We start from the raw sequence: 27,733 nt of genomic DNA, 5'->3' as shown, positions 1-27,733 counted from the left end.
GAGGCAGAGCGAGCAGGATCACCAGAGGAGCTTCCAATGCCCCAGGAGGCACTTGGGGTAAGGAGTACCCCTTTTTCCCCTCTAGAATTGGGAGGGAGGTTGCGCCTGTTCAAACGGAACTGGGAACTCATAACCTCCAACGCGTGGGTGCTACAGACGGTATTGGGTTTCCACATAGAGTTCTGGGGAACTCCGGTACAGCAGGATCTTCCCAGATCCTTAAGTTTTTCAGCTTCAGACGCTGATCTTATAGACGCAGAGGTTTAGGAACTTCTGAGCAAAGGGGCCATTTGTCTGTCCTCTCTTCACCCCAGAGGGTTCGTCAGCAATCTGTTTCTCGTCGAGAAAAAAGACAAAGGGTTTCGTCCGGTGATCAACCTTCGTTGGGTTGTTTATTGGCACTTCAAGATGGAGGGTATACACAGGCTTTGAGATATCCTCCTGCCGGGAGATTGGATGGTCCGTCTGGACCTCAAGGGTGCGTATCTAACGGTTCCCATTTTTCCCCCTCATCGCAGATTTCTGCAGTTTCTTTGGAGGGGTCAGGTGTTCGAAATCACCTCTCTCCCGTTCGGTCTATCGTCAGCCCCTTGGTGTTTTACCAAGTTACTCAAGCCGGTGGTAGCGTTCCTTCGCTCTCGGGGGGGTTTGCCTCATCATTTACCTGGACGATATACTTCTGATGGATCAGTCCAGGTCTCAACTATTATCCAACACGAACATGACTATTGTTCTCCTGCAGGACCTGGGGTTTGTCATCAACCACCAGAAATCCGATCTGCTGCCTTGGCAGACAATGGTTTTTCTGGGGTTCCTCGTAGACTCCCAGGCCGCATCCCTCAGTCTTCCACTACATAAGATTTCCAAGATCAAAAAGGAGTTGCGGTTAGTCCTGAGGCCCGACAGCCCTCCACAGGGCTTGGTCGCCCCACTCACTGCTGCCGCTCCTGCCTGCCTTTGCCGCCTCCTGCCTGCAGATTCCTTCGCTCGCTCGCTGCTCCTGGGATTTCCCGCCGCTGCCTCCCTGCGGCCCCGCCCCCCTGTGATTCCATTCGCCGGACCGCTCCCGCCACCCAGCTGCTCCTCCCTCCCGGCTCCTTACTTAAGGGGACCGTAGGGGACCACAGAGTGTGACCGCTCAGCCCTCCACAGGGCTTGGTCGCCCCACTCACTGCTGCCGCTCCTGCCTGCCTTTGCCGCCTCCTGCCTGCAGATTCCTTCGCTCGCTCGCTGCTCCTGGGATTTCCCGCCGCTGCCTCCCTGCGGCCCCGCCCCCCTGTGACTCCATTCGCCGGACCGCTCCCGCCACCCAGCTGCTCCTCCCTCCCGGCTCCTTACTTATGACGCCCCCAGAGCGACCGCGCAGCGGACGCGCGCAGCGGGAGCTCCGACTGAGCGCCGAAGGTGCGCCAAAGGTAAGCCCGTCTGCGCCTGGACCGCGCCCAGCGCCAGACCCCCTGGTCCTCGCCCTCGCCAGCACACCCTGCACAGCTACGATGCCAGAACCCTCCACGCACTCAACGCCGGCCGAAACACCGCCTGCTACCGAGCCACCCCGAGACGCACCCACGGACCCTTCACCTGCCTGACCTGCCGCTTCACCAGCCTACGACCCAACACTGCACCTACTAAACCGAGCCCCAGCAACAAACACCTGATGTGCATCCTGCTCAACACCCGCTCCGTTCACAGGCATGCCGTCGAACTCTGGAACCTCCTCGATTCGACAGCACCAGACATCGCCTTCCTGACAGAAACCTGGATGAACGCCTCCTCAGCACCCGACGTCGCCATCGCCGTCCCAGAAGGCTACAAAATCACCAGGAGGGACCGCGTCAACCAGACAGGAGGAGGCATCGCCATCATCCACAAGAACACCATCCGCATCACGACCAACTCTGATGACACCTTCACCTCCGCCGAACACCTCCACTTCCAGATACACACCAACCCCAAGACCACGCTCAGAGGCACCCTCATCTACAGACCACCGGGACCACGCACACAGTTCAGCGAAGACATCACAGACTTCGTCAGCCCCCACGCCATCAATTCCACCGACTACATCCTCCTGGGGGACCTCAACTTCCACCTGGAGGACGACAAGGACCGCAACACCACTGCTCTACTGGACAACCTGGCCAACCTCGGACTCAAGCAACTGGTAACCACCCCTACACACCACGCCGGCCACACGCTTGACCCAGTCTTCTCATCCAGCAAATATGTCACCTTCAGCCACTCCACCAATCTCCAGTGGACTGACCACAGCTGCGTCCACTTCAGCTTCAGTAAAACGACGACCCACCACCACCCTCAACAAACCCCCCGCAGGAGCTGGAACAAGATCACCGGCGACCAGCTCACCACCTTCCTCAGCCAGAACCCCCCCACCAGCTCAACGGACCCCAACGAAGCCGCCAACAACCTCACACAGTGGATCACCAACTGCGCAGAAGCCCTCGCACCACTGAAGAAGAACCCCCCCAGCAGACGCAGCAGCAAGAAAGCCTCCTGGTTCACCGACGAGCTCATCACCTCCAAGAAGAACTGCCGCTCCCTGGAGAACACCTGGCGCACCAACCAGACCACAGACAACATGACGGCCCTCAAACACGCCACCCGCAAACACCACCAACTGATCCGCGCCACAAAGAAGACAGCCTTCAAGGAACGACTGGACAACAACACCCACAACAGCAAGGAACTCTTCAGCATCGTCAAAGAGCTCTCCAACCCCGACGCCGGAAACAATGACATCACTCCCTCGCAAGACCTCTGCGACTCCCTCGCAGCCTTCTTCCACAACAAGATCGCCAACATTCACAACAGCTTCGGCCCACCAACCACAAACCCCACCACCGAACCGATGCCCCCCACCGCCACCCTCCGCACCTGGACCCCAGTCAGCACCGAAGACACAACACGCACAATGAACACCATCCACTCCGGATCCCCTACGGACCCCTGCCCACACCACATCTTCAACACGGCTGACCACATCATCGCACCCCACCTCCGTGACATCGTCAACGCCTCCTTCAACACCGCCACCTTCCCGGAGTGCTGGAAACACGCCGAGATCAGTGCCCTGCTGAAGAAACCAACTGCAGACCCCTCCGACCTCAAGAACTACCGCCCCATCTCGCTCCTCCCGTTTCCTGCCAAAGTCATCGAGAAGACCGTCAACAGACAGCTAGCTGCCTTCCTCGAGACCAACGGATCCCTCGACCACTCGCAATCCGGCTTCCGAGCCAACCACAGCACGGAGACCGCCCTCATCGCAGCCACAGACGACATCAGATCCCTAATGGACAATGGGGAAACTGCGGCCCTCATCCTCCTGGACCTCTCCGCAGCGTTCGACACTGTCTGCCACCGCACCCTGGTACAGCGCCTGAACAACACCGGCATCCAGGGGAAGGCCCTGGAGTGGATCGCCTCATTCCTCGCCGGAAGAACCCAGAGAGTCCGCCTCCCCCCGTTCCGGTCAGCGGCCACCGAAGTCATCTGCGGAGTTCCGCAAGGGTCATCGCTCAGCCCCACCCTCTTCAACGTCTATATGAGCCCCCTCGCAACCATCGCACGTCAACACAACCTCAAGATCATCACCTACGCCGACGACACCCAGCTGATCCTCTCCCTCACCAGCGACCCGGACGCCGCCAGAGCCAGCCTACACGAAGGGATGAAAGACGTCGCCGAATGGATGAAGAACAGCCGCCTGAAACTGAACTCAGACAAGACGGAGGTCCTCATCCTGGGATCATCACCATCCGCCTGGGACGACTCCTGGTGGCCCCCCGCCCTGGGAGCCACCCCCAAGCCAACGGACCACGCTCGCAACCTAGGCTTCATCCTGGACTCCTCCCTCTCGATGACCAGACAAGTCAACGCCGTCTCATCTTCATGCTTCAACACCCTGCGCATGCTTCGAAAGATCTTCCGGTGGATCCCCACCGAGACCAGGAAGACGGTCACCCAGGCCCTCGTCACCAGTCGGCTGGACTACGGGAACGCCCTCTACGCCGGCACCGCCGCCAAACTCCAGAAGAAACTCCAACGGATCCAGAACGCCTCAGCACGACTCATCCTGGACATCCCCCGACACAGCCACATCTCCGAACACCTGAGAGACCTGCACTGGCTCCCCGTCAACAAAAGAATCACGTTCCGACTCCTCACCCACGCACACAAGGCCCTCCACGACCTGGGCCCCAAGTTCCTCAACAGCCGCCTGACCTTCCACAAGCCCACCCGCCAGCTCCGCTCCGCCAGCCTCGCTCTCGCCACCGTCCCCCGCATCCGCAGAGCCACCGCCGGAGGAAGATCCTTCTCCTACCTGGCAGCCAAGACATGGAACTCCCTCCCCATCCACCTCCGGACAACGCAAGACCATCTCGCCTTCAGGAAGCAACTCAAGACCTGGCTGTTCGAGCAGTAGCGTTTCCCCCCCCCCCCAGCGCCTTGAGACCCTCCGGGTGAGCAGTGCGCTATACAAATGCCTTTGATTGATTGATTGATTGACAGAATTTCGCAACGTCAGTTAGCCCGAGTGGTGGAATTACTTTCCTCGTCGATCCAGGTCATTTTTCCTGTCCCCCTTCATTACAGGGCTTTGCAGCGGCTCAAGGATCATCACCTACGCCACGGGCTGACGTATTCAGAGCTGATTTCTCTCAATTCGGAGGCAAGGACGGAGTTACAATAGTGGTTGGACCACATGGAGGCATGGAATGGCAGGGCCATCTTCAGGTCCTCCCCCGACCTAATCATAGAGTCGGATGCCAGCCTACATAGATTGGGGGCCCGCTGCGGGGATGTGTCCTTCGAGGGATGTTGGACCCCGCAGGAACTCGATATGCATATCAATTGTCTAGAGCTGTTAGCGGGCTCATTTGCAATCAAATCCTTGACACGGGACCGGGTCTCCTGCGTGGTTCTCCTTCGGATGGACAACGTATCGGTGGTCCAATATATCAATCGTCTGGGGGGCACTCGGTCGAGGGCCCTAGCGGATCTGGCAAAGGATTTATGGCACTTTTGCCTGGCACACCAGATCTCGGTCACAGCGGAGTATCTCCATAAACGCTCTTGAGGATTGGAACACCAGATTCCTTTGGGACTCCAGCGATTGGAAGCTGGACCCGATGGTTTTCAGGGCGATCATGGCTCAGTGGGGTCCTTGCACGGTGGGCCTCTTTGCGTCCAGTTGGAACACTCAACTTTCCCTGTACTTCAGCTGGCGTCCAGATCCGAGGGCGGAGGCAGTGGACGCGTTCCTTCAGGACTGGAGCCAGATTCCGGGTTATGCCTTTCCCCCCTTCCTGCTGATTTTGAGGGTGTCAGCCCAAGTCTGTCACCAGGAAGCAACGTGATTCTAGTGATGCCCCTGTGGCGCTCCCATGCTTGGTTCCCAATTCTTCTGGAACTCTCGTGCGACTTTCCTCTTCGGCTTCCAACATACTCTTCGATCCTTCGGGATCCACTGGGCCAGTTCCATTCTCTGGTTCTCCAGGGACATCTGCATCTGGTGGCCTGGAAGATTTCAGGTCTCGCTGGTTTGATCGCAGACTTTCGCAGGAAGCTCAGGGTTTCATCGCCCAGGCCTGGGCCCGGCTTGGGCTAGATGGGCTCGCTGGTGTATGGACCGGCATACAGATCCCATGGGGGCCCACGTTACTGGCATCCTAAATTTCCTGGTGGAACTGGCTGCAGCTGGCTTGTCTTATTGCACAGTGAATTCTTTCCTCTCTGCGATTTCGGTGGGTCACCCCCTTCTGGACAATCAGACGGTGGGTGCTCATCCCTGGGTGTGTAAACTTCTTAAAGGCTTTTCGGTAGGCTTTCCCGTCCTCCGGAACCAAGGTATTCGGAATTATGGGATGTCAATCTGGTTTTACGCCTACTTTCATCATGGCAGGATAATCATCTTCTGTCCCAGAAGGAATTGTCGGCTAAACTAGAGATGTTGCTCTGCCTAATTTCTTGCAAAAGGGTTTCAGACGTCAGGGCTCTGGATGTGTCAGGTAGAGTGTTCTCTCCAGAGGGTGTAACCTTTACAGCTGCCCGGAGGACCAAATGTAATACCAGGTTGTTATCTTATCCGGCGTTCCCTTTTGCTCCTAAACTGTGCGTTGTACGTTGCTTGAAGGCGTATGAGGAGATGACTGCGGGTTTTCATCCCGTGGGCGAAGATCAATTGTTCATTGCGATTAAGAAGCCCTTTAAAGCGGTCTCTTCCCCTACTATTGCACGATGGGTCAGATGGATCCTAGGAGAAGCAGGTAATTGACATACGTGTTTTTGGAGCCCATTCGACAAGGGGGGGCCATGGCCTCCAAAGCGGCCCACGTGGGCGGTAGGTTGGAGGACATCATGAACGCGGCGGATCGGTCCTCGGAGTCGGTTTGTAAAAGATTTTACTTCAAACTGATCCATGAGGCAGCTTCCTTGGTGGTGAGTAAGCTTTGAACTTGCATAATCCTCGCCTCTGGTCCTGCCATAGAATGCAAAATTTCCTAGCTAACGTGAAGGAAAGTTTCAATTCTATTAAGGACACGGAGGTGAGGATTATCCCTCCCTACATGTATTCCGTGTACTACCCACCCAGAATCTATGGTTTGGATTCGGTACGATGGTGGTATTCTTATTATTTACATATGCATGCTCATGTACTGATTGTTATTCATAGTACTGGTATATTCATGCTCTCATGTATTGTATTGGACTTGTAGTGATTGATGATCTGACAATGTTCCATTGTTGTTTCTCATAACTGCAGTTTTGCTTACAGTGATTCAAGACAGTTTTGCCTGTTTATTGCTTCATGACTTACATTGGTATGTTTCTTATGGGAACGGAGGCAGCGGGCACGTGAAGAGTTGGAGGTCCCTTCGCAGTGAAGTCGAGGGGGATATGACGTGCGGTGGACATTTTATACCCATATGTTAATGGAGCCGGTGTTCTACGGTCGTCATGGCAACGCTCATGGGACTTGTGGTTCAGTTTTTGTTGAACTTTGAGCCTGCTTTATAATAAAGAGTGAAGAAAGATCTGCATAATCCTCGCCTCCGTGTCCTTAATAGAATTGAAACTTTCCTTCACGTTAGCTAGGAAATTTCGCATTCAATTAAATTACAATGAAAACTAAGGCAGCATTGCTAGCTCAGAATGAGTTGATTACTTCCTGTTCGTGCTACACAGTTCACGCGAGGTCGCGACCTTTGGTGTTCACCCTCACGCACACGGCCGCACGTCATGCACAATCTCCCACAATGCCTTTGGAAGGATCACACGGGAACAATTGTGAAAAGCAGTTGTCTCTCACACCACCAAGCTGGTATCCTGCCACCGGTTAGTAACGCGCAGATTTGAAAGCACACACATATGCTGTAATGTTTTACGTTAAACTCCAATCGTTTTTTCAAAAGTAAATCGCACTGCAAAAACTATTCAAATTTGCAGAATGTCCTCTTCAGTGTACTCATAAATTGGTATTAATATTTATACCTTTTACTTTTTTTTTTATTTCCGTAAGTACTGCGCTTTCCGCTTTAATTCCACTTCACTCTCAGTTGCTAAAAATAACACAGATGCTGTTCAACTCCTTTTGATGGTATTGCTGCAACACCTATGCCCCACATGCACAATTGACGATTTCAGTCACTTCCAGATATGTCGTTGTCTGGAAGCAAGAACACCTGAGCCTCTCACTCAACAAACTCTGATATGCTTTACATCATCTTCATCTGTACTGGCAGATCCACATGTATGCTTACCCAGTAGCCTGATAACATCAAAACTTGTCTTATCGCAGGGACCAGGGGTTGTTCTTGTTTTATAGGTATCTACTTTACTGTAATCTTTGAAGTCCTCACAGCGCAGTCTTGCACCCCATCCTCTTTGCCATTTTTAAGTCCAAAAACACCATCAAATACTGTTTAAAGAGTTTAAGTATAAGACAACAACCCCTGACAGACTTCCCCGCACAGCAACTGTCTGCTCTCTGAGGCTCAGGAATCCAACAGTCTAGAATCCTGTGCAAGAGCATCGGTTGCTAAGCACCCTTAGCATAAGGATGTTAAATACAACACTCCCCAACACAGATTCCATAGGCTTCCATTTGTTTCTTTAAGCTACTGTTAATACAAAGTGTATGTTTACCTGTGGACGATGTCAGCACTGTAGATGGTGACGTTGTACGAGGGCAAGCTAGAAACCAAAGAAAATGACAAGGAATGAAAAGAGAAACAGCACTGCAGAAAAAACAGCTGTATAATCAAAGCGATAGAAGAAAGGGGGTAGCAAAATAAGTAACAGTTACAAGGAGACAAATGCGCAAAATGAAGGAAGTCAAGAGTCTCTGACAAACAGCAAACACAAAAGAGGGTGAAAACCTCAAAAAAGGAAAGCGAACAACAGAATTAGAGGACAAATATTACTGCACAGTTCGAAAAGAAATGTTTATGAAAAGAGTAAAACAGGAATGCAGAAACAGATTAGAAGAGAACATCACAAATGTTTTTTTCAAATCATAAAACAATTTCACATAATATTAATTTGCTTATATACAGACATTACTACCACTATTTTCCAGTGCCATAACCTTGTAAGTACAACACTAACCTTTGCATCATCATCACCACTCCTTCCCTCACTCATTCATAAACTGGAAGCTTTGTCTTGGTTTCATCATGGACTGTCAAAGGTCTAAAAATAAGCCAGGTTCGCGGACAATTTTCAAAATAATATGGTGTAATGACGCGGCGTAGCCAGTCGGGAGTTAAAGGTATTTATTTCTTTTGAACTCTACATATATAAGGAGACGTGCAGACCAGCAAACGACTCTCTGCCCGATCGCATCCCGTTCTCGAATCCTCGCACTTGTGTTTCCTACGGAGGTGTTGGAGAACGGAGTACCATCGCTACATATCTTCCCTCTTTATAATATAAGAGAGAAGCAACAAAACATATAATGCACATAAAAATACATCACTTCACAACATTAAAACGACAGGGAATTTTTAGCATAAATTCTCTTAAAAGCAACAAAAATTCTCTTAAAAGCAATAGTCTTCCAACCTTTTAGGTCTATCAATTCTCCTGCCAAAACTACTCCACTTCTCATTCCTACTAAGAACCCTCTGTGGACTATTGGCATTACAGGAAGACATTGTTGCGGCAAATCGGCTGCATTACTAGAACCATTGGAAACAATCTCACTCCTCTGTTGACTAAAACATTCATGCTCATTCCTCTTATCTTTATCTTCCAGCTATTCTATTCCAACCTTCCAGAACTCTATTCTCCTTTCTTGTGTTAACACATGTCCTCTTACACAACAACAATGCAGCCATGTGCCGTACTTTGCCATTACTTAATCTCACAGAATTGTCATACACAGCCTCCACTCTCAGAGGAGAGGAATATCTATTTTGATATTTGCCTGTGTACCTACTATTTTTAACTCTCACTACATCTCCTATACATAATTTGATATCTTTATTCCTATGAACGTTATCAAAGTATCTTTTGTATTTATCCTGAGCCCTTTGAATATTTTTCTTCACTTCATCAGAACTCCACTCCACTCTTTTAGCAGCTTTAAGCCAACCTACATTGTCCTTTGACATATGTGTCCTTCCCCTCATGAGTTCAAATGGGCTAGCATTAGTACTAAGACATGTGGGGACCCTAAATGCCCATAAGGTTTTGATTACAACTAGATAATTGAATCATTCAATAAGCACTCGGTTAAATCTTTCCACAGCACCATTAGCAGCGGGATGATATATCGAGGTAATTCTATGCTGAATACCATTCCTTCCCCCATAATCTTGGAAAGCTGATGACAAGAATTGCGAACCATTGCCTGACACAATACATTTCGGTAGTCCTTCTCTCACAAATATGTCATCCATAAATTTAATGATACTATTTACATCAGCTTTCTGCACAATTCTCACCTCTGGCCATTTAGAAAAATTATCCACCAACACAAGTAGGAACCTTCCATCCTCACCAATGGGCCCCATGACATCAATATCTACTCTTTCGCAAGCCATTATGGGACAAGGAATGGGGTGTAAAGGCGGTCTCAATGTTACTTGTGTTTTATCCACATTCTCACATGCAAGGCAGTTCCTAACAATTCTCTCTACATCTTTATCTAAGCCAGGCCACCAGTACCAAAACGTTACTCTATTCTTTGTTTTCCCTATGCCAAGATGGCCTTCATGACAAATTTCGAGAATTTTCTCCCTTAACATAACAGGAGGTATCACTTTCCCACTCCTAAGAATCAAACCATCTTCCATAGACAACTCATTCCCCACTTCCCAAAAAGGTAACAAAGCATGGTTAACCAACTTCATTACTGTCCATCCTTTCGCAATTACAGCACTCAAATCTCTCAGCAGTCCATCACCATCTTGTGCTATTTTCCATTCATCACGTGTAATACCTCTACACACACCTTCTTCCACAATGGACACCCACACAACTTCCTTCATCTCTTCTTCCTCATTTTTGGTTGGTAAAGGCGCGCGACTTAAGAAATCTGCAACAATGTTTTAACACCTGGCAAATATTGCACAATATAGTTATACTCAAACAGGTGCACTGACAATCTTGCCAAACTAGGAGAAGCTTTATACAACCCTTTCGTAGTTAAGACCTTCACTAACGGTTTATGATCACACCTCAAGGTGACTCTTGAAACGTTCTAACGCCCACACACATGCAAGTGCTTCACGCTCAATAACAGAATACTTCTCTTCAGTCGGGGTCAATGAACGTGAAGCGAAAGCAATGGTATCCTCACTGCCCTCCATGTTTACCTGTGTCAGGACTGCCCAATACCTTTACAACTGGCATCTGTAGTGATAATACACTTAAGGTTCATATCAAAACCTTGTGAAGGAGGTGCATTGCAAATATCATTTTTTAACACGTAAAAAGCATTCTGACACATTTCTGTCTGAAACTTTTTCCTTACTTTGAGCAACTGTCTCAAACAATACGTCTTCATTGAAAAATGTTTAACAAATTTTGAGTAGAACTCTACTAACCCCAGAAAAGCACAAACTTCCTCCTTGTTCTGAGGATTGGGTGCCTTACTTATTGCTGACAATAACTACTCCTTTGGTTTGATACCATCAGTAGACACTACATGCCCCAAATATTTAACATGGTCACATGCAAACTTGCACTAGCTGAATTCTGCTGTCAAACCCTTCTCATTCAAAACATTTAGTACTCGTAAAAGCGTTTGATCATGATCTTCTTTTGATATCCCCATTATGAGAATATCATCTTGAAAGACCATGAGATTATTGATCCCTTCTAGATTTGAGTTCATTAGTCTTTGGAACATTGCTGCCGCTGACGCCAAACCAAATGGCACCCGTCTGAACCTATAACACCCAAAGGGTGTAACAAAAACTGTCAAATTCCTACTATTGGGATGCAACCGTACCTGATGATAGGCCGCTTTCAAATCAATGGAAGAAAACCATTTCATGCCCCTTGTCCGAGTTAGCATCTCATTAATATGAGGTAATGGAAATTGATCTACAATTATGTTCTTGTTGAGATCCCTCAAGTCAATACATAGTCGTAAACTCCCATTAGCTTTTTTCGCAACCACCAATGGGGCAACCCACTCTGACGATTCTACGGGTTCTATGATTTTTTCCTCCTGCAGTTTATCCAATTGTACTTTAACACTCTCTTTTAAGGGAATAGGTATGTTTCTTACTTTGTGCACCTGTGGTTCAGCATTATCTTTTAAATGAATGAGATGCATAAACCCATTCATTTTACCAATCCGCCCAGAAAATACTCTTGGAACTTTTTGCAAAACTAACTTGCCAATATCCAATTCCGTTTGCACAGTTAATACAGGTTCTGGGTTATTAGGATCCAAGAAAATGCCTAATTTACCTTGATCAATCCAGCCCAAAACAGAGGGACCCGTCACAGCCACATACAATTTTCCTACTGTCTCTCTATCTTTGTATTGAAATTTCAACTACTTGAAACCTAATAATTCTATGACTTCTCCAGTGAATATCTTAATTGTTATGCAGGCACGCATAACTCCTCACCCCCAATATGTTTAAAATTCCTTTCCCAAACATTCCTATGGTATAAGGGGACCCTGAATCTACAATACATAATGTCACCCCACCCAAACTTATTTCACAACTTGGTCTCTTTTTCTTGTCTTCTTCCCCTGTGCACAAAATAGCGTGTCCATCTGTATGTTCATCAGCAGTGCCCACACATAAAATACACATATTCAAATCCTCAACATCAGATGAGTTAGGGGGTCATTCTGACCCCGGCGGGCGGCGGTTGCCGCCCGCCTGGAGGGAACTGCCATTTGGCTTTGCCTAAGGTAGCGCCCGCCGGCCCAGCGGGAAAGGGGCCTCCAACACTGAAGCCGGCTCCGAATGGAGCCGGCGGTGTTGCAGGTGTGCGACGGGTGCAGTTGCACCCGTCGCGCTTTTCACTGTCTGCCAGGCAGACAGTGAAAAGCATGCTGGGGCCCTGTTAGGGGGCCCCTGCACTGCCCATGCCATTGCCATTGGCATGGGCAGTGCAGGGGCCCCCAGACACCCGTTCCCGCCATCCTGTTCCTGGCGGTAAAAACCGCCAGAAACAGGATGGCGGTAAGGGGGTCAGAATCCCCATGGCGGCGCTGCTTGCAGTGCCGCCATGGCGGATTTGCCCAGCCGGGGGAAACCCGGCGGGAAACCGCCGGACCCGGTTTTCTGACCGCGGCTTTACCGCCGCGGTCAGAATGGGCAAGAAAGCACTGCCAGCCTATTGGCGGTGCTTCCGTCAGCCGCGGCCCTGGCGGTCTATAACTGCCAGGGTCGGAATGAGGGCCTTAGTGTCTTCCCCCTTCAACAATTTGCTACTGCTTCCCATTTTCTTCAGACATACTCTTTGAAAATGTCACATAACACCACACTTCAAACACTTCTGCTTCTTAGCTGGACACAATTTGTCATTTGCCAAATGAACATAACTGCCACATCTGTAATATTTCTTTTTATCATCCAGTCTATAATTTTTCTTTTCAAGTTCTGGTTTCTCCAACCACTTCTTTTTATGCTCCTTAGAGGTTTTTTCGCCTTCACTCTTGCAACTATATTCTCATCACTCTTGTTTCCATTTAAAACCTCTTTGGCACACCTTCCCATTAATTCTGCCCTTTTCACAATTTCAATAACTTCCTGCAACAAGCTTTCTCCCTTAGCCCATAAATTGTTTTGAATATTCGAGTTAGACGATTGCATAACAATCTGATCTCATATAAGCTCATCATGCAAATTGCCAAATCTGCAATTGATTGCTAAATTCTTCAGGGTAGATACGTAATCCTCCACAGATTCATCTTTTCCTTGTTTACGATGAAAGAATTTATAACGATCCACCGCCACACAGAGCCTGGGCCTGTAATAATTGTCCAAATCTTCAAGTGCATTAATATACAAGTCTCATGACCCTGTTGTCTCGGTTTCTTATTAATATTTTTGAAAACTTTCAGACCTCCAGGCCCCAAACAATGCAGAAGAATCTTATACTTTTTCTACGCAGAAAGTTTGTCAATAGCAGAAATAAAAAAATTTAAGTATTCACTCCATTCCTCCCATTTCAAAACTGGTGTACCAGAAACAGATATGAATGCTTAAGGAGGTGTTAAATTCCATGGATTGCCTGAAGCCATGTCGTCTCGTCACTGCGCAGTCTCCTTAATAATATATATTGCAAATGAAATAATGTAGAGCGTCAGTTAATTTTATTACTGCTGTTGATTTTTTTTTTTAAGTGCATAAATGTGGTTGTAACACAAACACCACCATACGCCGTAGTACAGTTGGTTTTAGGACTGCTGTGATGTTGTACTTCTTCCATATATATTTTTTTTAAGTTCAGAAATGTATCACCACCATATGCCACAATATAGAGAAAATTGTCATTCAAAACGCCGAAAATTCCATTCAAAATGGCATTTTAACACGTCGGAACGACATGTTTCCTTGACTTGCTGTGCTTTTTGATCCAATTCAAGATGGTGTCAGTTGCCAGTGGAACCCACATATACAAAAACTGCTCCCGAGTCCCAAGGCTTCAACCAAAGGCTCAAATCAGACTCACCACAAGGTGGCACCACCAGTCTAAGTTTCCGTTACTCCAGCTGAAGTTAGACACTCTCTCTGTTCCTCGCTTGACCACCGAACATCTTAACAGTTCTTCTACTGCCGCAGGTGGGCTCACTCGTCGTTAATTCTGTAATGACGCGTTGTAGCCAATTGGGAGTTAAAAGTATTTATTTATTTTGAACTCTACATATATAAGAAGATGCACAGACCAGCAACCGACTCCCTGCCCGATCGCATCCCGTTCTCGAATCCTCACGCTCATGTTTCCTACAGAGGCGTATGAGAACGGAGTACAATCGCTACTTATGGGTAGTCAAAAATCCCTCATTTGAGACAATGTATTCTCCATCAGTGTGTTTAATGAAAAGGAATACTTGGGAAGAGAACCGCCTGTTGATTAGGCAGGTCCTCAGGGAACTCTAGATTGGTCACCAGAGGATGCAACTTATTTCTGATGTAGGAGGCAGTGCAGACGCATCATCATTAGCGTAATTCTTAACCCTCTGCACAAGTGATTTTTTTTTGCAGTTTTATATAGCGCGAACTCCATCCAAAAGTATTGAAGTGTTTTACCCAATCACCTGTTACATTACACAAAGACAAATTCATCTTCTTTAAGCACGGAGAGTTTAAGTGATTTGCCTAGAATCACAGGATGTTGAGCCACTGTCTCCCTGATGGTGGCATCGGGGGTCTTCTTCATCGGCTGGCGAGGTGGTTGCGATAGCAGTCCTGCAGGACAGGATCTCCACCACGCTTACTAGTCCCAGAAGTCCCACGAACGGGGTAGCCCGTTGACATCCCCGCAGCTCTCTTTTAAATGTGCCTCCTCCATGAAGGAGGAGTGAGGTTTCACCGGCAGAGCAGCATGAGATCTCCATAGATCTGAAAAGGGTGAGCAGGCTGGGACCCACTATCATGGGGCCACATTCCTCACAGAAAGAGCCCAAGGGTGTCACTACAGAGAAAGGGGGCGTGCGGGACCTGTGAGTAAAGGCTAAGGGCCTTGGACGGACAGAAGACATGAAAAAGATAGAAGCAGGGCAGCGAGTGCGAACCAAGTTGAGGGCGGAGAAAACGATGTTTAGAATGAGGCTGCTGCAATGTTAGTGGGCCGGGGGAAGGGCCCATAAGCTCTTCCACCCAGAAAGGAAATGGAAGGCCAGGTGGGGATGGGATAGGATGGTGCGCTGCTGGGATGATGGCGTGAAAGGGCAGGTGCCTCTATACCAGAGGTCTTCAATCTGGGGGTTGCGAAGTCCTGGAAAGGGGGTCATGCATTCCCCCAGCCGATCCTTAAAATGCCTCAGCTGAACTTTAATTTGAGTCTCCTGTGCTGTGAAAGCCACACAGACAGCTAATGAGACCTTCATCCCAGGGCGTCTGCTTCCAGAATGATATGCAAACGTGCTCTACAAGCTGATGTCCAAATGTAAAGGGTGCTTTGGAGCAGCTTTAAATGATCGAATCACTCAAAGCTTTGTGAGGACTAACATTTATTCTTTTTGAGGGTAGTGCAAAGAATTAACAACTCCGCTGTGCAGTGCGTGCTCTTAATTGTAATTGTATTTACACAGCGCTTACTTCACCTGGAGGTGTTGAAGGAACAGCTATTAAATAAAAGGTATTGCATATGCTCTGATATTACTTAAATCCACAATTTGGAAGCACCATTTTATATTAAACCTTTTTGTAGTGGCCTATCTTATACTGTGTGTTAATGTAAGTATAAAATAATGCCTTACATATTCACATTGCTTTCTGTCACAGGCTGTGACCTCATGGCACTAAAAATACAAAAGTCACTATTCTCAACTGCACCAACCAAGATTTCCTCTCTGGTTACACACCTCTGCAGTGCATTAACTACTAGAGGTTTCATGATGCACTATGGTGCATTTCACACTGAGTAACAACTTTATTTTACTTATTTTTCATTTAAGCGCGCTGTCATTTTATATGTAGCTACCTGATGGTGAAAGACTTTAAAAAAAAAATTTAGAGAATATTTTGGGTTTATTTATGAGAGGCTTGCGCTGCTGGAGCATTACTTTTTTTGACGCTCCAGCGAATCAAGCCTCTCAATCATACCTGTGAGGTGACGCCTAGCTACCCTGAGTGGCTTTGAAGGGCCTTCTAGATAGGGAATAAGACAAAGCAGTGCAAGCCACTGCATTGCCTTACTTTGCATCAAGGAGGCGTTCCATGGGTGTAGTGGGGGTGTTCCCATGCAACAGAGATGGATTTTGATGCAGACGCTGCCCCAGATTTACAAAATCACGTAAACTGGAGCAGTGCCAAAACCTTACGCCTCCCAGAGCAGGCATAATGAGGAGAAATGTTTTAATTTCACCTTGTTTTTTTCTCTTTCCATGTGTGTTGCTATCTGCCGCACATATAGAAAGAGGTACAATGCCTCTTTAGATTGTTTTTGTGCACGAAGGTGCACCTTCCTGCACAAATACAATCCTGCCTATGTTGGCACTAGGCAGCAATTGTGCACCAGCGCAGGGGGAAAGGACAGAAATGCACTATATTTCATAAATATGGTCCATTCCTGCCCTTTTGTATTGGCATGGGGCAGTGTAGCAAGAAGACTTGCGGCCCTGCCCCACCTCAGTTCCTCATAAATGAGGACCTTTGTTTTTAGCCACACTCTTGGCCACCCCCCACACTCACTGACCTTTGGTTTGCTAAACACTGTTTAATATTTCCTCACAGTAAAAATTATTTGCTGTGGGAAGTGGGGATGTTTATTATTGTTGATGATGAGGAGTACCAGGTTCTAGAAATTTTTATCAGGAGGGGGTCCTTACACCTAAACAATTTTAAGAGCGGGTTCCGGCATCAAAAAGTTTGAAGACCTCTGCTCTAGACGGAAAGGTTTCCAGTCTTTATTCAGAATTCCAACTGGGGACAGGTTCTCCAGAGAATCTGAGCCCTGATGCCAAAAGAACAGAGACGTGTCACAGTATGGCCGTATTGCTGAAGACACGCTCTTTCCCAGGATGGCAGGAGTTGATGACTGTAGGGAAAGTGTGTCAAGGACGAGTTCATGTAAAGTTAGGCAAGGCCTAGGAGAAATTGTGAGGCAGGCAGGCAGCTTAAAGGAGAGGTAAACTAGATGGTACATCAGGGAGAGGGAGCTGAGGGCCCCTACATAGCAGGTGGGCCAAAGGTCACGCTAAGGAGCTGTGACGCGGTGAACGACAACCTAGATGAACTGGAGAAATCCTCTCTGCAGCAATGGACCCAATCTGGAGAAGAGAGAGAAGAGAGTATAGAGCGAGAGGTAGGCAGAGAGGAGGCTGGAAACATTTGTGTTAGTGCTCCAAGTAATACAGCGAGCATGACATGACAGTGGCAAAGAGCTTCTTGAAGATCTGAGTGACAGAAAAGGTGAACAAATGAGAAGCACTAGCTTGAGGAGGGTGCCAGTGGAACATGGTCATTGACAGTGGACAAGAGAGCCAGGGGCAAAAGACCGAGGTGGACAGGTGTTGGACCTAGCCCACCATGAAGAGTCACCCCCAAAACATTTGCCTTCACACTACCTTTTTTTGCTGAAATAATGTTTTTGGCCTTAGGACTCTGTGCACATTACCACTGCTACCAGTGCTAAAGTGTTTATGCTTTCTTCCTAAAATATGATAATCCATGTTTTTACCCAATTGGCATATTTAATTTACTTGCAAGTCCCTTATAGAGTGGTATACCATATACCCATGGCCTGTAAATTAAATGCTACCAGTGGGCCTGCAGCACTTGTGCTACCCACCTAAGTAGATCTCTAAAACTTGTCCCAGGCCTGCCGTTGCAGCCCGAATGCAGTATCACACTGCCATGCATGTCGCCTTGGCATTTAACCCCCTGGCCAAGCCTTAAACTCCCCTTTTTATTATATGTCATTCATCCCTAAGGTAGAAAGCCCAAAGGGCAGGTTGCTGTGTAATTAAAAGGTAGGACATGTGCCTTTAAGTCTTAGATGTACTAATAGTGAAAAACTATCCCATGTGGCAGGGTGCTGTGTAATTAAAAGAGAGGACATGTTCTTTTAAGTCTTAATTGTACTGGTGGTTAAAACCTCCCATGTTCATTTTTCTCTGCTTTGTGGCATACCCTCCAATAGGATAACATTGGGGATTCCTTATTACATGTGAATAGGCTGTGATTTCTAGTTGAAAGAAGGTCAATAGGTCATGTTTGGGTCCTATCGAATTGTAATGATAAACCATCTTTAATGATGAAGACGGACTTATAATTGCAATTTTGAAAATACTACTTTTAGAAAGTTTGCATTTTCCTGCCCTTAGTCCTTTGTGCATGCAGTCTGTCTTGGGTCACATGACTAGGTGTAGCTGACATTTAGAGTTTGTGAATTCCTCCCAGACAGTCACACAACAGTGGGATTAGTGGAGCCTCAATAGACTATTACCTGGCAGAATGGGTGGGGGCAGAATTGAGTACAGCCCCACTTGCACTTGAATAGGCTGTGCTGTCTCCTCACAATAGGCCTAACAACCCTGTATTATCGCTGTAGGCAGCTTGTAGCCCGGGCAAGGGAATCGGGAGATTCCAAGAACTTCAAAGAACCTTTCTAGAAACTTCTCCCACCTTGCAGCAGAAGGGCACCAAGGTATAAAAATAGGACCTTCAGACTAACTCTTCTGTTCACTACTAAACCTATGGAAGGACTCTCAGAGGACTGTCTGCTGCTGTGACCTGCTGTGCACTCTGCCAGACTGCTGCTGTACTTTGAAGGACTTCTTTGCTGCCTGGAGCCTGCCTTGAAGTCTCAGAGGGCAGCCCTGCTGTTGAGTCCTGCTTCTTCATCTGCACCCAGGACTACCAGCACAGTGACTCCAAGGGTTAACTTGCTAGCCTCTTGTTCAGAACCACAGGAACATAAAAGGCTCCCACCATCTTGAACCCACACATGGACCCAGCCTGAGTGAGTCCTGTACCCCTAAGAGGTCACCATCCATATCTGGACCCTTGGATGTGGTGCTATAGGTGTCCAGATGGCCACTTTCCAAAACTGAGGACTTAAAATTTGGCCGAAAAAGTGCCTGAGAACCAGAAGAAGATTAGGCCTGGGCAGTAAGCTCTGCTCCATATGTTGCGTTCACTGAGGTTTGCCACTCCGTGCCCCACTTGAAGTGTGGAGTATGGCAAAAACTCTGCCTATCTCATGTGGCGAAGTTTACCGGTGCTCACCCATATACGCAATTCAAATCTAGCACGCACACTTGCTGGCAAGAGCACCTGGTTCAAACGTACCCTGTATACAGACTGCAAGACCATCCAGCTAGAAAGTACCCTACATTAATTCCGGCCAAGAATATATGGGTCAAAAGTACACTGCTGCCAAGTGCTACTGAGAGCTTAAAGATCAAAAACCAAACGCTTCCCAATAAAAGGGCACACAACCTGTATGTAGCCAGCATACAAGCTGCAAAAACACATTGCACAAACGTACCATGCAAACAGGTTGTAAGAGCCTAAGATGAGTTTGGTGCCCTGAATAACAGGGTGTCTGGAATAACACATACTGTACAAGGACTATCACTACCAGACGTCGCACAGTTTATTCTTCAGCCTAGCACAAGCTGCCCAGCCCACTCTTAAGTGAGTGGGTACGTAGCTCCAGTCCAATGACAGACAATAGCTAGAGCAGTCTTTATATACCAGCGCGCACCAGCAAACTCTCTTGCCAATGAGCACTTTGGAATGTTGTGCAGCGCACTAGAATGGGCTGAATTGGTGCCCATTCTTCAATCCTTACACAGTAAGTCCCTCATATGACTCCCAAGATAAATTTTACAACAGGATTGGGTGGTATGCGACCCAGATGTACTTACAGTACAGACAAATATTACCCATTCTAACATACTTCATGTTCTATTTTTTTGACCTAGAAGTACTCGTTTTGTAGGCCAGTCTCCTACTACTGCCATTGGTTCCACGCATATGGAGCACTCACTCGACTGAGTAAGCTTTTTCACCCCAAAAGAAGTGGAATTTTCTGGCCATCGGACTATAAACTGAGGAAAACGTCTTAAAAGTTTTTGAGATTCTGAAATCTGGGTGGCCCTAACTGGGCAACTGTTCACACTTTTTAAATGCACCATTTTACAGCCAACACTGATGATGGGAATGCAGGCAGATACAATGGAGGGCCCCTTCAGGGATATTTCTATCCCAAATCTGATAACATCATCTTTGGGCCACATACCTAAGAAAGTCAAGGGGACCACCTGGCTTGGAGTGTGCCTAAATAAATGACTAGATAAACAACAGGGAATGTGTGGTGGCCTATTATAGCATTATTGAGGCATGTGCAGTGATACTAAAATGTTTTGTGGATGCAGAGATGGGAAAAACCAATAATAGGGAGCCTTTAGATTACTGCAAATGCAGCTTCCCAATGTTTTTAGTGATGGAGTATGATGTACAGACATTTGTGCCAAAGCAATGCTGATGGACTGCTCCATAAAATATGCAGTTTTTGACATGTCCGGTGCATTCTAGCAGGTAAAGACAATTTCAAGGTCTGAACAAGGTCTGAACTACTTTGATGATTGCTTGCTAGTAGGGAGGAATGTGAATGATGGAAAGTGCAGGTGACTGATGAGCATCTTGGAACATGGGTCTGATGACTTTGGTGTTACAGAAGAAGCAAAGGGACTGGCAATGACAAGAACATTTTGGGGCAATGGACTCATTCAGTTCCACAGTATTGTGATTATCACCAGGCAAACTAAAGACATGGAGGTTCTTGTTGACTGAGACAGTGGCTAAAAAGAAGTGTGGTCTGAGGAGAAAGTAGGAGGGACTAGGTCACTGGAACTTTAAATGTAAGGTCATGACTCTTGTAGGGCTTTCTGTAGACACAAGGGCACAGATTTATCATACTTTCCTGCACTGCAGCACAGCAAAACACCTTGCTGTGCTGTGTGAGAGGAAGAGTACTGGCAACAGGAGGGGAGTTCCCTATTAACCCACTGGATCAGGGACAGAGACAGTAATCTAAACAAGAGAGTATCCAGAAGGGATGAATATAAATATAACTATCACAGTGAAAAACTCAATTATTCACTAGAACATAATTTCTTTTATTACCAAATTCAACAATTAAACTCTAGTGTCCACAGGTACCTGTGTACCTAGGGAAACCTTACATATAACTAATAAAAAACATATACACTATATACATATTATACATCACACAAATCATCAACCAAAATTCCATTAAAGCACCGTAAACAGATAAAGTGTGATCTGCGAAGTCAATCAATGACCAGCAGTCACAGAAAGAGGAGATGAAGATTATCCATGGAGAGTATCTTGCCTCAGTGGAAAAGAACAATCACCGAGAGAAAAGTCCAATACAATCCATAATTTCTTAATTCATAGTTCATAAATTCCAAGAGTCATTCCTCGAAGAATACAGTCGACGCGTTACGGCCTTAGCAAATCCGGCCTCCTCAGGACAATAAAAACAGTGCCTGGATATACAACATACAAAAATTACCAAAACATTCTGGGTCATACCAACTATATATACACACACACCCAAACGGTGGAGTCCCACATCTATACACCAAAGAAACACCCTAGGTGCACAAAAGCAAATGAAACACAAGTTAAAAGAAACCAAAAGAATCTAAATGCAAATAAAAATAATAATAAAAATAATAAATGTGCAGGCCAGCGCAAAAACCTTGACAACTAGCAAGGTAATCAAAAACAAATTACATATGGTCCCAAAAGTGTGAACCCAACCAAATAATGAAAACAAATAATGAAAACACACTTAGAAGCTGTGGTGGATACAAATAAGATATGTAAACACTAAAGAGCATAGCCAGAGGGACTAACCTGAATAACAAAGGAAAAGCGGGGTAAATCAATAACGGACACGGACCAGCTAATTAGTCTGGAAAAAGCCGGGGAAGTAGAAAAAATACACGAAGCGGTTAATGATAAGAACAACGTGAACCCGAGCGCTACAACTAAGCAGATCGCAAATCATAGCACATACCTTAAGTACAACATTCCAGGTCAGGCAGCCGGTATCAGCATTACCGAGCTGGGCGTTCACTAACCCCTTCCCCGCCACGGACGTAATGGTTACGTCCATGGCAGCGCCCGTGTGGCGCCATGGACGTAACCATTACGTCCTGGGACTGGCAGTCGGGGGAAGCGCTAGCGCTTCCCCCGAGGGCCGCCCCCCAACACCCCCAGGCCAGGGCTGAAAGGGGAATCCCTTCCCCTTTCACGCCCACCCCCCCGCCCCCCCCCCCCCATGACGTCAGCGTGCGATCGTGCGCTGATTTCATGGAAAGGGGGAAAGACGCGCTGGAAGCCATTTGCTTCCAGTGCATCTAAGGGAGAAGGTGAGTTTTTCACCTTTGTGCGGGGTGGGGGTGCTCTGAGAGAGGCATCAAGGGAAAGGAAAGGGTTTTCCTTTCCCTCAATGTCTCTTTGAGCATTCCTGCTGCCCGATCGCGATGCGATCGGGCAGCAGGAATGCCCACTAGACACCAGGGATTTCAGTATGTGTGTGTGTGTGTGTTATATTAGTGTGGGGGAGCGACCCTTGCCCTTTGGTGGCACATGTATTTTACGTCGTTTCTGCCCCCCCTGGGGGCAGATTGGCCCTATTTTTAGGCCGATCTGCCCCCAAGGGGGGCAGAAAGCCACTAGACACCAGGGATTTTATTGTTGATTTGTATTTTTTGTGTTGGGGGGCGGCCCCTTGGGCAAGGGTCGCCCCCAGGGGCCCTCATGTATTTTTGGGCAGTTCTGCCCCCCTTGGGGGCAGAGAGGCCTATTTTTTTTAGGCCTTTCTGCCCCCAAGGGGGGCAGAATCCCAATAGCGCCAGAAATAGTATGTATGTATGTGTGCTTTGTGTTGGGGGGTAGCCCCTTGGGCAAGGGTCGCTCCCCCCAGGGGCGCAATGTATTTATTGTCGTTTCTGCCCCCCTTGGGGGCAGATTGGCCCTATTTTTAGGCCGATCTGCCCCCAAGGGGGGCAGAAAGCCACTAGACACCAGGGATTTTATTGTTGATTTTTATTTTTTGTGTTAGGGGGTGGCCCCTTGGGCAAGGGTCGCCCCCATGGGCCCACATGTATTTTTGGGCAGTTCTGCCCCCCTTGGGGGCAGAGAGGCCTATTTTTTTTAGGCCTTTCTGCCCCCAAGGGGGGCAGAATCCCAATAGCGCCAGAAAGATATGTTTGTATGTGTGCTTTGTGTTGGGGGGTGGCCCCTTGGGCAAGGGTCGCTCCCCCCGGGGGCGCAATGTATTTATCGTCGTTTCTGCCCCCCTTGGGGGCAGATTGGCCCTATTTTTACGCCGATCTGCCCCCAAGGGGGCAGAAAGCCACTAGACACCAGGGATTTTATTGTTGGTTTTTATTTTTTGTGTTGGGGGGCGGCCCCTTGGGCAAGGGTCGCCCCCAGGGGCCCACATGTATTTTTGGGCAGTTCTGCCCCCCTTGGGGGCAGATATGCCTATTTTTTAGGCCTTTCTGTCCCCAAGGGGGGCAGAATCCCCATAGCGCCAGGGATACTATGTGTGTGTGTGTGCTTTGTGTGGGGGTGTGGCCCCTTGGGCAAGGGTCGCCCCCCCCCAAAGGGTGCCATGTAATCTGGGCGATTTCTGCCCCCTCCCCTTGGGGGTAGATTGGCCTATTTTTTTTTAGGCCCATCTTCCCCCAAGCAGAGAAGACTAGACACAAGGGAAAATGAAAAAATGATTAGTGGCGGAGTGTTTGTCAACTGGCGAAGTATTTGCTTTTATGATAATAACAGTTTTTCTCCTTTTTGTTTTAGTTCAAAGCTTTTGCTGACTTTGCTGTGGCTTGTTGCAGTTTTGGCAGTAGTTGTCCTGCGGTTTGCGTAGTTGCATGTTTTAGGTAAGTAAATAAATTTACTCCAAGTGAGTATTGTTGCAATGCATGAATGACATGTTTGTAGGTGGTGTACTGAATGCAGGATTGTGTGTGAAATTGTCCTTAGAGATATGCACAATGATTATTGTGTTGTCTTATGTCTAATTTGCTTTTTTTTCTTCTCTTTTTAGTGGGATATCGTTGGTGATTGCTGTGGCTGTGCAGAGTAGTTGCTGGTGAGTCAAGCTTTTTCAGGCAAGTGAGCAGTATAGTTTGTGAGTTTATAATTCTTAGTGATAAACCTATACTTTGTTACTTATCTTACACAGTGCTGGTTGTTGGTGGTGTATTTGTCCAGTTAATTTTTGTAGGAAGGATCATGGCCAGCCGTAGGATGACCGCTCAGCAGGTTGTTAGTGTGCTTTTTGAGTCATCTTCTGACCATGAATATGAGACTGACTCTGCATCTGAGGCAGAGGAGGAAGTGCAGGATTCTGGAAGTGAATTTTCTGTCAGAGATGAATCATCTGATGATGAAGCCACTCTCAGTGCTGATGAAGGGCCTGTTTTAGAGGAGGACAGTGATGTGCCAATGGTGCAGGAGCCAGCGGCTGAAAGGCTTCCCATTGGAAGACCTGACGAATGGGTTGCACCAAACATGGAGCAGCCACAGTTGCCTGCGTTTACTGGTTTTCCAGGGTGTCGAGTTAATACGGAAAACTTTTTCCCCGTCAACTTTTTTGAGTTGTTTATGGACAATATATTTTTGGAAGAGATTGTTGAGCAGACTAATTTGTATGCAGAGCAGTTTTTGAGGGACAACGCTGCCAGACTTAGGCCACACTCTAGAGCTAGCCGGTGGATTCCCACAAATCTGGAAGAGTTGAAAAAGTTCTTGGGTTTAACTTTTTTGATGGGGCTGATAAGGAAGCCGTCGCTGTCTTCATATTGGTCTACTAGTCCCTTGATGGCAACTGCTATATTTCCTGCCATCATGAGTCGTAACCGGTATGAGCTTCTTCTTCGGATGTTGCATTTTGTAGATAATGCTTTAGCCTTGCCACGAGATCATCCTGATTCTGACCGTCTTTTTAAGATTAGACCTGTCCTTGATCATTTGGTAGATCGGTTTTCAGAGATCTATGTTCCAGGGAAAGAAAAATCTGTAGATGAGTCTTTGGTCCTGTTCAAGGGTCGTTTGGTTTTTAGGCAGTACATTCCTAGCAAGAGGGCACGGTATGGAATTAAATTGTATATGCTGTCAGAAAGTAGTACAGGATATGTTTATAATTTCCGGGTCTACACTGGTAGGGATTCCAATATTGACCCCCCTGGTTGTCCTCCCACTTTTGGAGTTAGTGAGAAAATTGTGTGGGAACTTGGTAGACGACTGTTTAACAAAGGTCACCATTTATATGTAGATAACTTCTACACTGGAGTTCGGTTGTTCAAGGAGTTGTTCAGAGTGGACACTGTTGCTTGTGGCACAATCCGCTCTAATCGGAAAGGCTATCCAAAAGAGCTTGTCTGTAAAAAACTTGAGAAGGGACAGTGCAGTGCCTTGCGGAATGATGAGCTGCTAGCTCTGAAATTTGTAGACAAGAGGGATGTATACATGCTAAGCACCATCCATGATGAGAGTACTTCACCTGTGGCTGTTTGGGGTCAGGTTGCCGAAGTGCGCAAACCTGTGTGCATCTTAGACTATAATAAGCACATGGGTGGTGTTGATAGAGTAGATCAGAGGTTAGAACCTTACACTGCTGCTCGTAAGTCTTATGTGTGGTATAAGAAATTAGCGCTTCACTTGTTCCACTTGGCAACTTTTAATGATTTTGTTGTGTTTAAGGATAGTTCTCCAGAGTCAAGGATGACATTTGTGAAATTTCAGGAGTCTATCATAGCTAGCCTTGTTGTGCTGGAACAGGCAAGAGTTCCTAGAGAAGCAGTGGTGGAGGATGTGGCTAGATTGAAAGATCGTCACTTTGCTGAGCACATTCCTCCCACGGCCAAAAAAAACTTTCCTGCTAAGAGATGTAGAGTCTGTGCTCGAAGAGGTATCAGGAAGGAGACTAGGATGTACTGCCCTGATTGTCCTTCAAAGCCTGGGCTGTGTGTGGGTGGCTGTTTCAGGAGCTACCACACACAGAAGAATTATTGGGAAATTCCGTGAGCGTAAACTGGTGTTTTATATTTTTATATGTTCGGTTTCACGGTTGGCATTAGTCATGTATTCAGTTAGAGCTTTTGTGTTTGTAGTTTTGTACTAATTTATGATTAGTGGTTTCTTTGTTGTTTAAAAACAAAAAAAAAGGGGATGGCATGTGTAGAGTGGCGTTTGGCTGGCGGCGTGGGTGTGGTGGCGCTTGGCTGGCGGTGTGTGTGGGGTGGCGCTTGGCTGGCGGTGTGTGTGGGGTGGCGCTTGGCTGGCAGTGTGTGTGGGGTGGCGCTTGGCTGGCGGTGTGTGTGGGGTGGCGCTGGGCTGGCGGTGTGTGTGGGGTGGCGCTTGGCTGGTGGTGTGGGTGGGGTGGCGCTTGGCTGGTGGTGTGGCGCTTGGCTGGCAGTGCCGGCCAAACGCCAGTCCACACACTCATCAGCTGGTGTGATTGCTGTATCAGGCATGTGGGCGTATGAAAGTGATGGGCCCTTGACTGGCGCTGTCTGTGGATGCGAGTCTTGTAATGTGCTGGGCCCGTGGCTGGCGGCGTGAATGGTCTAGTGCATGTCATGTATGAAAGGTGTGTGAATGGACTGTAAAGCGGTTGGTGCCTTGTCGTGGCTTTACAGCTCACGAGCTGTGAGTCATTGGTTCAGTTTTTTGGCCTTTCAGTTATTACCAGTGCATTTCACTTTTGTGAAATCTCTTGTTAATAAAATTTGATCTACTGAACCATCACTCACCCTCGCGCCAAATCCAACCAGTATGTGTGGTACAAATGACAAAACCTGCTCCGCTGTAATCAGGCGTCGCAGCACACTTGAGACACGCTAGGTGCCTCGGGTGGGACCCCGATGATGAAGCATGCCACCAACTTGGTTGGTGGGTGAGGGGTCTTCTTCACATAACCTAAGTGTGTTTCTTTTCACAATTTTAGTGTTTGGCACATCACGGACGTATGTGCACACATCAAAGTGATATATTCCAAAAATACCTGTGTTTGGGGGGGAGGGCCCACCTATGTTTTTGGTCCTGGGTGCGGCCGTCATGTAGGGAAACCTACAAAACCCAGAAACTTTTTAAAACTAGGCACCCCAAGGAGTCTAGGGAGGTGTGGCTTGTGTGGCTCCCCCAACATTTTCTTACCCAGACTCCTCTGTAAACCTCAAACTTTGCATAAAAAAGCATATTTTCCTGATTTTTCTTAGTAGGATCACCGCTCCAGCACAAAATTCCTACTCCCCAGTTTTCCCCTCAGTCTCCCAAGTAAAATGACACCTCACTTATGTGGGTCCCCAAAGCAGAGTCCGTCTAAAGATGTATAAAAGAATATGCCCTTATAAACTTGCTGTGCTATCCCTTCTATCCCTTCAGGTTTTGGGCCTTATTCTGTTGCAGGCACCTGGCCCACCCACACAAGTGAGGTATCATTTTTATCGGGAGACTTGGGGGAACGCTGGGTGGAAGGAAATTTGTGGCTCCTATCAGATTCCAGAACT

General features: G+C 47.5%; 1 protein-coding gene across 1 annotated transcript in view; it reads right to left on the bottom strand.

Moving 5' to 3' along the window:
• The window catches only part of LOC138284363 (mucin-2-like), a 1,502,605-nt gene that overhangs the window by 744,293 nt on the left and 730,579 nt on the right, over positions 1 to 27,733 (bottom strand). Inside the window, exon 29 of the mRNA XM_069223056.1 lies at positions 8,167 to 8,214. Within this exon, the coding sequence (XP_069079157.1) occupies positions 8,167 to 8,214 (48 nt within the window). The remainder of the gene's footprint in view (positions 1 to 8,166; positions 8,215 to 27,733) is intronic.

Source organism: Pleurodeles waltl, chromosome 3_1 (assembly GCF_031143425.1).
Source record: "Pleurodeles waltl isolate 20211129_DDA chromosome 3_1, aPleWal1.hap1.20221129, whole genome shotgun sequence".
Taxonomy (NCBI): Eukaryota; Metazoa; Chordata; class Amphibia; order Caudata; family Salamandridae; genus Pleurodeles; species Pleurodeles waltl.
The sequence above is the reverse complement of the archived record's forward strand: the minus strand, read 5'-3'. Positions and strand labels throughout refer to the sequence as shown.